This window comes from Xiphophorus maculatus, chromosome 4 (genome assembly GCF_002775205.1).
Source record: "Xiphophorus maculatus strain JP 163 A chromosome 4, X_maculatus-5.0-male, whole genome shotgun sequence".
NCBI lineage: Eukaryota > Metazoa > Chordata > Actinopteri > Cyprinodontiformes > Poeciliidae > Xiphophorus > Xiphophorus maculatus.
The window spans coordinates 3454699-3468759 of record NC_036446.1 but is presented as its reverse complement, the minus strand read 5'-3'; the positions used below and the strand labels follow the sequence as shown (position 1 = coordinate 3468759).

Sequence of the window (14061 nt, the reverse complement as noted above, 5' to 3'; positions counted from 1 at the left end):
TTAAAAACGGATCGGCAGTTTCGTCAAATTCTGTCACTTATCCATGGTGCAATTCCCCTAAATCAGCCACACGGGGGCGATAGAGGACAGATGTATTTTACCGTTGGATTTATCAAAAGTTAACTTTTGATAATCCTACCATTATTTTAAAACTTTTTATCACGTTTTAAGAAGTAAGCCAGTAAATAATTGCATTGAAGCTCAAGTGTCAGAGGTACAGTTTTGGAGATGTCTAAAGAAATTGTTTTATAAATGATCAAGAACCTGGGAAAAAATGTAAAAAAATAAATAAATAAATAAATAAAATAATATATATCTATAGATATAGATATAGATATATAGATATCTATATATCTATATCTATATATATAGAGATATATATATATATATATATCTATATATATATATCTATACAGATATAGATATCTATATATATATAGATATATATAGATATCTATATATATATATATCTATAGATATCTATATATATAGATATCTATATATCTATATATATATATATATATATATATATATATATATATATATATATATATATATATATATATATATATATATATATATATCTTGTGGCAGGAATTATTGAGAAGAAATTGAAGTGAAAAAAATACAAAGGAAGAATAAAACAGAAAAAAGTATTAAATAAATAAATAATTATTACAAAGATGATTAAATAATAAAGCAAATAGATGTGGATGAAATACTGTATTTTTTGCATTTACTTGTACGCTTATTTACTTATTTATGTTTTTATTCTGTATTATGGCAGGATTAGTACTCTACATACATATGCATATTTATAAAATGGAAAGAAAATAATATGTTTTTTTCCCTTAAAAATAGGAAGGGTGAAAGTGACACAATTAAAATAATAAATAATCATTAAATCACTAATTAAATGTACCCAGATTAATGCTAATAATTAGCTACTAATTCAGCAGCCTAAGCAGATAATTGATTACTTATTCTTTGATTACACATATAAACTATTTCAGGTTCCAGTCGGTGGTTCTCACAAAAAATCTAATTTATAAAAACTAATTAGCAGTTTCGTCAAAGTGTTCCTTCTTCATAATGTAATGTCACAAATCAGCCACGCGGGGGCGATATAAGACAAAAGTCTTGATAATCCTTCGCAAAAAGTGGCACCGTTAAGCTCATTTTATTAGGTATCTTAGAATATAGCAATTATACGACGGCCGTGTCCTTGTGGTGTACTAGAAAGTATACCAATTTAATACTTATTCGGACGAATTTAGAAATTTTTTAAGTTGATGAAAATTTGATTATGAGGTCATTTTAAGCAATAAGTTAAACATTAATGTAAACTTTTGTGAATTACTGAAACTGACACATACTATTACTTTCTATTTTAATAGTTAAATTTTTTATCCTGGTGCATACACTTATACATTTTTGATAAGTGTATACACTTATAGTAAGATAAATTTACAAATATATTTGTAAGTTTGCTTAGCATAATATTATTTGTAGCATATATACTTTTTAAAGTGTTCTGAAGGCAACCCATACTGTGTTTACGCTGCAATGTATTTACAGCTTTAGTATATTTATATAACATTTTAAAATGCACCATTCAGTGTATTTAGAAATGCCTACTAATGTCATTAAATGGATCCATTTTGGAACTTTTCAGACTGAGAAGTGAAACAATTTAGACATTTGAACTAAAAAATATTGTTTTTTTCTAGACAATGACAATGATCTCAACATTCCTGAGTTTTACCTAAAAGATTTGGGAGTTTTCTGACTGTATTGAATGAGATTAATCTTAGAAATTTCCAAGAAAAAGCAAGGACATTTGAAAAGTGAAAAATGTGGTAGAAAAAAAAACTAAGAATTTTTGAGATTAATCTAAAAATATCTTTTTTTTAGTAGATTTTAAATTTTTGCCACTCAGAAAATTAAAACTTTTTTCTAGAGAATTTCTGAGGTGAATCTCATATTTTGACTCTTTTTCTGGCAAATCTTTCACTTTTCAAATTCTGAAATGTTCTTGTTTTTTCTAGGATATTTCTGAGATTCATTTAAGAAATTTGAGTTTTTTTCTAGCAAATTTTCAACTTTTGAAACTCAGAAATGTACATTTTTTATAGAAGATTTTTGATTTCTATCTAGTAAATTTGTGAGATTTCAAATTTCCCTGCACTTTCTAGAAAATTTATGAGATTAATCTCAGCACTTTTTTGGACAAATGTTTTACTTTTAAAACTGAGAAAGTTTATTTCTTCTAAGATTGTTTTTATTTTTATTTTTCAGCAAATTCATGACTTTTGAAAGTCAGAAGTGTCCTTGCTTTTTCTGAACAATTTATGAGCTTAATCTCAAAATTTCAGATTGATTTTCTAGCATATCAAACTCAATGTCCTTGTTTTTCTTGGAAATTTCTGAGATTAATCTCAAAGGTTGTTTTTTTGTTTTTTTTACCAGATTTTTTGATTTTTCAAATTCAGATTTTTCCTTGTTTCTTTTTTTTTTCTAGGATCCTGAAATTAATCTCAAAATTTCTGATTTTTCTCTAGCAATTTTAAAACTCAGAGATTTCTCATTTTTGTCTTGAAAATTTCAGAGCTTAATCTGAAAATGTCTGAGTTTTGTGGCTGAAACCTACTTCTGCTTTTTCTACCTATAATTGCCGTATGACGTCACAGTGAACCGTTTTCGGTGAGTTTGGGGGAAACGTCACACTCCGTCGCTTCGCCATGTGTAAGTTTGAGGATTTTAAAAAGTTGTAGATTTCTGACGGACTTCCTGTTTCGGACATTTTTCTCTCTCCGGGTCGCTCCCCCCCCTCCCATCCCAACTCTCTCTGTTTTGGTGCTTCCTCGCGCTGCCAAGCCCCTGACGTAATGCTCCGCTGTTAATGATTAGCAGCGCGAGCCTCCCGGCCTACATCAAACAGGCCGGAAGCTGGCTGGGAACAGCCTTCAAAATAAAAGCCACACGCTCAAATCCACTACGCCTCTGGTACGGCTGTGTAAATCTCCAACATCAAATATTAATTTGATTAATTAATAATTTTTAAAAAAAATTATCTAAAATTGTATCTTTATTTCTAGTTGTTAAGGTTTTTGATAATTTTAATTTTATTTAGCTTTAACTTAACATTTTTAATCGTTTTGATATTTTTTATTTGTTTTTTAAATGTTTAGTTTAACTTTAGTATTAACAAAAAATGTTTTTATTACATCTTCGTTATTTCGCTAGTTTTCATTAACGATAATAACTTTGATACTAAATTGTTTTAGAATAAAACAAAGTAAATTAGATTAAATTTTGTTAAATTAAGTTTTACTTTGATTTTAATTTGAAATTCAAGTTGGGTATAATAAATTAAATTATATGTAATATAATTTTAATTTTAGATTTAAAATGCACTATTTAATTCAACTTAAGTTAAAAATGCTTTATGTTAATCTAAATTTATTTAACATAATTTCATAATAATTGTGTTGTGGTCTCCTTTGTTTTGTATTTGCTGTTTGTACAAATTGTATTTATTGACAAAATTTGTGCATAATCTAAAATCAGCCGATGAAAAAAAAGCCTTTTGGCTCATTCTGCAGAAATGCTAATGAATCTGTGTTGCTCCTGTCAAATAAATTAACAAAATTTCCAATGAGTTTAATGGTGATCCTTCAAAATGAAGCTCCGGAGTTTATTTTGACACCCACGCAGCGGAACATGTCGGCTGCGTCCCGCTCGTCTTTCCAGAAAGCGGGTTAGAGCAGCGCAGCCCGTCTGTTGAACGGACTCAGAGGGAAAAGTTAGGCAAGATGGCAAACCCCGCAGACCCGGAGTGAAAGGGCGCCGCTGCCCCGCTCATAATTAAAACAAGCCGAGCCTGAGTTTCCTCCTGCGGGGGAATCCGACGATGCAAACCGCGCCAGAAGGTAGGAAAATAATAATAATCTAATCATTTAGAAATTCAAACTAAACCTCTTAAGCGCCCCCTTCTCATCTTATATTCCCCAGTTTTCAGGTAGTTGCATTATTTGCATCTATTTATGTGTGTGTAACTATAAAGTTATGAATCCCATTATAAGGAGGATATTGTTGTTTTTCTCGGACGCACACGCAGTCCTATCCGCAGCAGGCTGGGTGCTGATGAAGCAGAGTGACAGTTTTAGACAGCAGATCTGCTCCCACATTTTACTCCTCAGCTTTCCTCTGTGGATCCGGATCTCCCACGCAGACAGCGAGCTCTCTTCTCCCGTGGAAGGCGAACCTATCATTGAAATAATGTCAGGAAGTCGCCGCAGCAGCCGTCGGTAACCCGGCCGGCGTCCTTGGGAAAATTCAGCGCCAGGATCACCGACAGCTGTATTTTTAGGAATGGGTGGATACCAGAAACATTTTTCTTTTCTTTTTTTTGCCTTTATTTTTGTCCCGGTGGTGAATGCCACAAGCCCTATGCTGCATAGGCGACAGCTATAAATGCTCGGTTAAGTTTTCAGAGTCTGGCTTCTTTCAGTTACATAGATACATTTAAATTGTCCCACTGCAGCAGCAACAGGGACGCTGTCGGATCAGGCTGGACACAAGTTTGAATGAAAGAAGTAGAAAGTGACACACAGAGAGTAGTGGCGCAAAACCCACGTTATCAACTCACAGGGGCGCTGTGTATAGGGGGCGCCAGAAAAAGTGTGTAAAAATTATTTCTAGTGGCATTTTCTGTATTTAGAACTGACTTATTATGTTTGAACAGGTTAGAATATGGGTTAAAACATGTACAGAACATTTATTTTGCATAAAATCATTCTTAGATAATGAGACTTCTGTCTGTCCTTTTTCAGAATGAGCTTTTTTTTTTTTTTTACCCCTCCAGGGGGTCTTTTTGTGGGCTCTAGTGTCCCTTTTTACGAAAGTGGGCTGACAGGAATGGGGAAGGAGAGGAGACGGGGGAAGACATGCGGCAAATGTCGCCGGGTCCGGGAGTCGAACCCGCGACGGCCGCGTCGAGGACCCAAGGCCTCCAAATATGGGTCGCGCTAACCGCTACACCACCACGGCACGCCCCAGAATGAGCTTTTTTAGGGCTCTTGTCACTTTAAATCCAAATAAGTTGTTGCTGGCCACGCCCCCCACCCCCACTCAAATTTTACATTTGCATGTGAAAATAGTGGCAAAAAGATGCACAATTATACAACTGTACATGCTTGAAAAGTATCAGTAGAGCCTCCTGCACAACCAACAAGAATGCAGCAAGTGGTTTCAGGATGGTAAGTCATCAACGAAACACTTGTCTTTTCCAGCAGCCATTGTACAGTGCATACATGCTGGAGCTGCTTGGGTTGCTTGTTGGAATGTAACTTAATCTGGGAAGTTTTTGAAACTGATTGTTTTCCAGACACCAAAAAGCATAAACTTATTGCCAGAAAGCGTTTTTCTCTTTCTTTCTTTTTTTGCCTTGGGTTGTTTTTAGAAGCAGTTGATACCCAAATGAAAACACAAAAAATGTGAATACATGCTGGCATTCGTTCTGCCTGTGGAATGTGATTTAACAAGCAGGAGGTTTTCGAAACAGCAAAAAAAAGTCAAGTTATTGCCAAAATAATGGATCTATTTCATATTAAATAAAATATGTATAGATTTATATATTTAAACACGTAGTTTTATTTAATTTCATTTTGGGATCAATATTGTATTTTTTAATTGAATTTGAATTTCTGTTTAGAAGTAGTTGTGACCCAAATGGAAGTACAAAAATGTGGATACATGCTGGAGTTCCTCTGGAGTTGCTAGGTAACAAGGCTGGTGTTCCGCTGGGGTTGCTAGGTAACGGCACAGCGCTCGTGGAGTGTGACTCAACAATCGGGAGGTTTTTGAAACGGCTCGTTTTCCTGACACCAAAAAAACAAAAAAATAGTTTTTAGAAGCAGCCGAGACCCAATGGAAGTACAAACATGTGGAATTTGAACAGCTGTTGTTTTGTGCTTGTGTAAATGACGTGCCTCAGGAAGTACGAGGTTGCAGTTTCCATGTTGAACATGCTTCTCTTCTAATGCCTGACGTCCGCCTGCAGGCCTGACAGGGGATTCCCTGAAGGGAAATGCCACAGACTGATGCTGCTGCGACACAGCTAGAGCTGGAAAAGAGCTGACCCGTCACCGATCAATCCCATCTGAGATCCACCGAGCCGCCAGAAGCAGATCCGATCGCCTCATGCCTGCTTAGAGCCGGAACCGCCTCTCCTCTCCTCCTGTCTCTCACTCTCTCAGCAAAGGAGATTATTGGGAATCGAAGGTGGTGTGGAACCCCCTCCAGCAGGGATTTATCCGCCATCTGGGACATCCCACCGCATCCGGCGGCGCCTCGTCCGTCCCGCCCGGCAGACCATGATGTTTCGGGATCAGGTGGGCGTGCTGGCCAGCTGGTTTAAGGGATGGAACGAGTGCGAGCAGACCGTGGCTCTGGTGTCGCTGCTGAAGAGGGTGAGCCGGACCCAGGCCCGATTCCTGCAGGTGTGCCTGGAGCACTCCCTGGCTGAATGCACGGAGCTGCAGGTCCTGGAGGGAGAGGCCAATAATCCAGGTAGGACGGTTTCTTCTCAGATTAATAGACAAAAAGCCAAAATATGATCAAGTTCTAGTTTCTACTGCAAGTAGTATGCTTGAAATAAGACAAAACTAACTTACAAGTAACTTTTCAGCAAGAGATAAGAGGTTATTTAAGTAAATAATTACTTGTTGGCAGATTATTTCTCTTATAACCTGGATTATAAGGGAAACAATCTGCCAATGAAACTAATTTTTTAAAATCAATATTAAGGAATTACACTGTTAAAAAAGTTGCTGCATGTTGCTGAAAAGTTACGTTAAGACAGTTTTGACTTATTTCAAGTCTACTAATATTTGTACTAGACCAGAAATACTTGGTAATATTTTGTGTTTTTGCAGTGTATGATACGAAAAAAGATGAGTACACTCAAATTAACGCTTCTGCTTTAATTTATTTTCACTACAATATTTTCTTGACCCACATTTGTCACAGCATCAACAAATGTTGGTTCTGGTTGTGCGTTAATATCAGTTATTACACTACAGGTTAGCAATTAAACTGCAAAAAAACCCCAAAATCTAACCAAACATTTTTGTCTTATTTCTAGTGCAAATATCTCAGGACACTTGGAATAAGACTAAACTAATTTACATGTAACTTTTCAGCAAGATATAAACACTTCTTTAATTATTCATAATTTATTCATATTGATTAAAACATTTTCTAGTTCCACTGGCAGATTATTTAACTTGTAACAAAATATTTCCCAATTTTATAAATGAAATAATCTGCCAGTGGAACTAACACTTTTCATCAATATTAGGGAATGTTTTACTTAAAACAAGCTCCAATCTCAATGTAAGTTAGTTTTGTCTTATTGTAGGTTTACTAAGACATTTGCACTAGAAACTAGACAAAGATACTTGGTAAGACTTTGTGTTTTTGCAGTGATTTAACTTCCAATCAAGTGCAGTCAGCTTCTCTGCTCCTGGTTGAGAGAATCATCCCCACAGCATGATGCTGCCACCACATACTGATGTTACTTTTCTTCTTTGGTTTTCTGTCAACAAACCGTTTCTTCGTTGCCACTGCGGTGAGGTTTGTGCTGCTAATGATTTCAAATGTAGAAATGAGTCCCAAGGGAAATTATTACACATTTCAGAGAGATTATTTCTTCCTGTAGAGTCTGTTTGTAGGTGTTTGCTGAAACGATTAATCAGATTAATCGATTATTGAAATAATTGTCAACTAATTGGTTAATCATAGACGGGAGTAAACAGACTCAAAAAAGGCAGTTTGGTGAAAGAGCAACACACTCAGAGCAGTAATTAAGCCAAAATTGTACAAAAATATACATTTTCATTATTTTAAGAAAAACGCCTACAAATATGTTCTACCTAAAATTCATCTAGTGTCAGCTTTAGCTGGTTCAAATTCTTTAAACAAATTATTAAACACTTTTGATTTCAAACTATTAGTCAGTTAATCCAAAAACTAATTAGCCTCACGCTGCATAGCAGAGCTTTGTTATGTTGTTAGAAATATTGTTTAATCTGCAGATGCATCGTTTGCTAAAAATGATGAAATATTCGCTAAGCGAATGCTGTTATTGCATTTTAGGGAACAAAATGTTTATTTTCTTATTTTAAAATTGAGGTATTTGTTAATTTGCATCTTTTAATGTTGTTCTAATACTGCATAAAAATGAAAAATTAGCACAATATGCCAATTTTTTTATTTGATTAATTAATTAATTGTCAGTTGACAACTAAAAGTTTGCATTTCTTTCTCAGTATGTCTTTATTAATGTCTTTCTGAGGTAAATCTGCAGACTTTGACCATTTTTGCTATTTTCTGCTGCTTTTTGACCTATTTTTGGGTTTTAACACATGAAGATGAGCTGATATAGTTTGGATCAACTCACCGGACATGAAGTGGTGAAGAGCTGCTGCAGATTTTACATTTTACAGTCTTGTAGCTCTTCCTGACTTGGTTTTGGGCCAAAGCAACAGGGGAAGCAGAAAGGAGGGGGTTCTGCCTCGGTTTCTGTTGCATCACACTGCAGCACGGCCATGGTAACAGAAACCCTGGCAACCGACTGGGCTCATGAAAAATAGAGTGAAGCGCCGCTGTGATGGAGCGGCACCTGTATCGGCGCATGGATGGGTTATCAGATCTGGGTGAGCCGCTCCTGTCGGGTCACACTCCTCTCTCTGCTCTGTGTTATTGCTTGATAAAACCGGACATCAAAGCTGACGGCATGGAGTTTCCCCCGGAGACCCCTGGAAAAATAAAACTGTGTTTATACTGTCAGAGATCAAAGCACAGCGGGGATATTACTCAGCTGCTGGTTCATCTGGTGCCCATTGTAGGTCAGGAAGAGTCTGAAATAAAACCTGAATGAAGCGCTAAAGGTGTGCAGATGTGTTCGAGAGCTGGTGTTTCTTTATTTTGGAAATTAGTCAATAAAAAAAACATAATTTATAGTGTTAAAGTTTAATTTTCTGCTACCCAATATTATATAAATAATTTTAAAAATCCCAACTGGACCGACCCGGTGTAAATAAGTTATCTAAGGCTGCTTTCACGCCTGACAGTCCAGTGGACTCGGTTTGATTGAGGACCAAAATTGCAGCATTTGTTGCATTTTCAGTTGCTGGGTTTCCCAAACCAACCAAACCCTTTGAGCAACCTGTTCCCCTCCTCACCTGTGGGGGCGCCGCAACAAGAATCTCTAAAGTAAATTACAGAAAAACCTCTGAAGAAGACGCAGAGACCAACTTCTGTCTTCACAAAATGTAAGCAAAAATGGGGTGGTGTCAGATTTTAGTGGATTGAAGGATTTCTCTTTTGTCTTTGACAAAGGTCCATGAGCCATTTCTCCTGCTAGCACTAGCTTAGCATGTTTACTTTGGTTGTATTTACCCAGAATGCCCTATGTTGCAGTCCACTTCCTAATTTGGGAGCGGTTTCTGGTCCGCTTGGTATTCTCATATACATTCATATACAGTTCACTTCTACTGTACCGAGTCCAAGGTTTTTAGGCGGTTTTTAGTGAACGCTAATTGAACGATTAGCATTCGATTAGCGTTCACACCTCACCAACCAAACTGGACTTTCTAGACAAAGAAGACTAAACTAAACAGGACTGGTGTGACCATTAGACGCTGAAGGGAGCGATATTATTGTGATCATTTAAATGTAAAACATGTTAAAGTCACACTTTGACTTTAAAGAAAGATATTTTAGGCTTTTGTAGCAGCTATTACGATTAACCCCGTCACGGTAACACATTTTCCTGGATGGTAAATTGTCTCAGAATTTATTGCGATAAATGATAATATTGTTGAGACCATTTTTGAGTAGCATAATGATAATAATGGCATAATAATACATAAACACATTCTCAAAGATCAATAAACTTTAAATTCTAAAGACCATTTAACACTGGAACTGGAAGACATTTTAAATATACAAAATAAATAAACAAAACAACAAATAAAATTAATTACGAAGTCTCTGTAAAACAAAATTAACCTTAAAAAAGGCTAATTGAGACCAAAACACCAGACTGAAGCTTTAATCATCCAGTTTTTGGTAGAAAGAGAAAAATGATTGAATTTATGATGCGATTAATTGATTTATTGCTTATTGTAACAGACCTAAATATAACCTCTTCTGCATTTTTACAGTTTATATATTATTATTTTTGTCATGTTTTTTTTTATCAGTTTATTTGCATAGCACATTTCAGCAACGAGGAAGTAAAGAAGTTCCTCATACAGTCATCAATTATGATTATTTTTATTATGTAGTAGCTCTAATACCAGCTTTTTTTAAAGGTTTTATTGGCTCTAGTGGCCTTTATTTGATAGCTAATTGACAGGAAAGTTGGTAATGAGAGAAGGAGAAACAAGGCAAAGGTCACCAGGCTAGGAATCGAACCTGCGACGGCTGCGTCGAGGACTGAGGCCTCCATACATGGGTTGTGCTAAACCTCTGCACCACCACGGCACACCCCATAATACCTGCTTATTAGAACTTATTTTATTTACTCACGCAGCTTGGTGAAAAATGACGGGGTTGGTGCAGGTTCACAGAGCGACTCGGTAAACAAAAGAAAAACTCTCAGTCTTAGATAAAACGTGACTCTGCTGCAGGGAGAGAGCTAACAGTTGTGCAACGTGTGTAAACTGTAACTATGTACATACTCCACTCAGCCTCAGACAGTTCTGCTCATTTCTGTTTACAAAACAAAAGACGAGCAGCGGCTCCGCTGAGCAGCGCTTTCGTTGAGCTGCACCACCTTCATACAGGAAAGTACAGAAAATCTTCAATACTCTGCAAAAACACAAAATTTTGGCAAGTATTTTTGGTCTAGTTTCTAGCAGAAATATCTTAATACACTTGAAATAAGATCAAACTGACTCATAAGTAACTTTTCAGAATGTCTCGGGTAAATAACTCCTTAATATTGATGAAAAAGTAGTGCCGTAGTTATTTCACTTATACAAAGATATTTTTTCCCACGGTAGTAGTGAAAGAATCTGCTAGTGGAACTAAAACTTTTTCATTAATATTAAGGAATTATTTACATAAAAAAGCTCCTATATCTTACTGAAAAGTTACTTTTAAGTTTGTTTTGCCTTGTTTCAAGAGTACTAAGATATTTGCACTAAAACTAGACAAAAATATTTGGTCAAGTTTTGTGTTTTGCAGTGTAGAAGCAGCACTAAACAAATTGTATCAGGATGGAGCTTTAAAAAACCCACCCATTCACTTTGATTGCAGACAGTACAGTTCTCTGTCGACCTACTGGCAGCTTGTTCTTGTTGCTCATCCTATTTATTGTAAATTTTTGAAAAGCAAAAGTGGAGCCTCCTGCACGACCAACAAGTATGAAGCAAGTGGTTTCTTGATGATACGTTAACAGCAAAACACAAATGAAAGCGGTAAAACCAGCTGACCAAACGTGTTGGAGTTCTGCTGGGGTTGCTAGGTAACGGGCTCGGCTTAGCTGGGGTTACTAGGTAACGGCATTGCCTGCGGAATGTGACATAATCTGGAGGTTTTTGGAGCAGCTCATTTTCCAGCCACCAAAAAAAATAATTAACTCACTGCCAAAAAAACAGCTGGATGGGTTTTTTAAGTGCGTGGGCCATTTTTAGAAGCAGTTGAGACCCAAATAGAAGCATAAAAACACACAAAATATGAATTTTAAGATAGCTAGCTAGCTAGTTGGAGTTAAAGACAACTTAAAGAATCCAAATGGAAGTATAAAGATGTGAAAAATGTCTGTTTAACTCTTTATTTTGCCGTGAGCATCTATCAGCTGCTGGTGTCCTGCAGCAGCACTAAAAACCCTGGAAGTGGTAAAGCTGCACAGAGCTCGGGGAAGACGGGGAGACTCATCTGGTTGGAAAAGAGGCGCATTCCTGTGGAACAACTGCAACTTTCTGTACCTCCGGAGTGAATTTTGGGCCTCGCTGTTTTCCCTTTCACTTGTGTCAACTTGCGGTTGCCTTTTCCCTTCGCTGATTCAGCTCAGTAAGATTTGAATCAGTGGAGCTGCAGAGTAGACGTGAAAACACATGCTGCAGAGCAGAAGGGGGACGGAGAAGGTTGTGTAGTTACGTGATCCCTCTGGTATGTTGTGGTAGCTTGTTTGAGTGTTTAAGGATTGGGGCAAGGCTGATATATCACTTTGCTTTGTTTCTGGGATCTCATTTCTTTTAGAATGCTGCAGATCAGGAGAACGTGTTGCAGCTTTCTTCAGATAGAGGTTGTTTGAGATATGCATCATGTGTTAAAAACCAGCTGATGAGCATAAAACCCATCACGGTTTGGTTTGCAGATCGGAGCAGAGACGCGCCGGCCACCTCAGGGTTAACTTCCCCAGTGGGACGTTTCGGACTGCGAGTGGAAAACTCTTCGGAAAGTGTTGTACAAATGAAAGGAATCCTCTGTGACCTACTTCTCTGTGCGTCTCAGAGGCGGCTTTGTTTTGGCAGCCAGCAAGCGATGCGACTTTGTGTGCTCCTTGAGACGCAGCCTGAGTAAAACGGGGATCACCGCCTCACACACAGACTTCCACAGTCGTGATTTATTGCGTTTTGATTTTTTTCCTCCTATGTTATTTTTGGATTGCTGGGATTTCCTTGGACTTTAGACTTTCTTTTAAGAAGAAATGTGTAAATTCACATTTAAAATGCAAAACCTGTGTGTTTTTGTACACTTTGGGCTTAATTGCTGCTCTGAACATGTTATTCTTTCAGTAATTAGCCTTTTTTAGGGCTTGTATACTCAGTAACAATTAATCGATTACTAAATTACATGACATGATTAATCGTTTCAGCCCTAATTTATACATTTCTTGTTAAAAGAAAATATGAAGTCCAAGGAAATCCCAGAAATCCAAACGTAACAAGGGAGGGAAAAAAAGCAAAACATAATAAATCACGACTCTGATATGATTATTTAATTGTGTCAAGTAATTTTTAGTAATGGATTAATTGTTAACTGTAGTATACAAACTCTAAAAACTCTAATTACTATTTCTAATATTGTATAAAAAATCTTAAGTGTATAAATCAAAAATGTCCATTTTTAAAAAATCTGATTAATTGTCTGAATAATTTATTAGATATCTTATATTAAGTATTTGTTTAATATCTAATATTTGTTTATTTGCATTTTTATGTATTTCTAGTATTGCATAAAATAGGCTTAAGTGGTTAAATGGAAAATTTGCAGAATGTGGTAATTATTTAATTGATTAATGATCAGAATGATGATTACTAAAAATAATTGTTAGTTGCAGCTTAAATTTGAAACCCAAAACTAAAACAATTAAAGTTCAGATCACTCCATATAAATTGTATCAAAGTTTTTGGCAGATTCCTGATTACCAAATTGCAGCTCAGTCATATTTTTTGTGCGTTATGTATCTTTTTACAGCGTATTTGAGTAAAGGGTAAGTGTTAAACGGGAGGATATTGGAGGAGACTTAAAATAGCCCTCAGCGTTTTCTCTGGAAGATTCCCACTCAGGATGCAGGATTAGTGTGAGGGTGGGGTCTGGGCAGGACAGTGGACCTGCTGTTCTGAATGACTAACATCATTTTAAAGTGCTGCGGCGCTGACTCGGCCTGCACAGCTGTTTGTGCTGGAAACCGGACCGCGAAGAGTTGAAAAGTACACGCAGCTGAACAGACCGAGCCAGAACTCCATAAGATACATTCTGGTTTGAGATTTTTATTATTAATTAGGACTGAGCAATTAATCGATTTTAATCGATATGATTATCGATTAATTGTAATTAATTATCGATTAATTATTTGATTATCGATTAATCAAAATTTTTGGTTTTGGAAAATCTGGATTTTTTTTTTCTTTTTTTCGCCAGTATTCTCGTTGGGTTTCAGTTGTTCAGAGTAGGTCTGGACAATAAATCAATAATATTTATTGCAATAGATAATACATCTGATACAATGTTCAATATTTAGAGTATTCACTGAGCTGG

At 36.2% G+C, this 14061-nt stretch overlaps 1 protein-coding gene across 1 annotated transcript in view; it reads left to right on the top strand.

The window, feature by feature from the left end:
* Nucleotides 1-3798: 3798 nt before the first annotated feature.
* The window catches only part of samd4a (sterile alpha motif domain containing 4A), a 52235-nt gene continuing 41972 nt past the window's right edge, over nt 3799-14061 (top strand). Inside the window, exons 1-2 of the mRNA XM_023332853.1 lie at nt 3799-3932; nt 6065-6573. Coding sequence (XP_023188621.1) covers nt 6378-6573 — 196 coding nt within the window. The 5' untranslated portion in view covers nt 3799-3932; nt 6065-6377. The remainder of the gene's footprint in view (nt 3933-6064; nt 6574-14061) is intronic.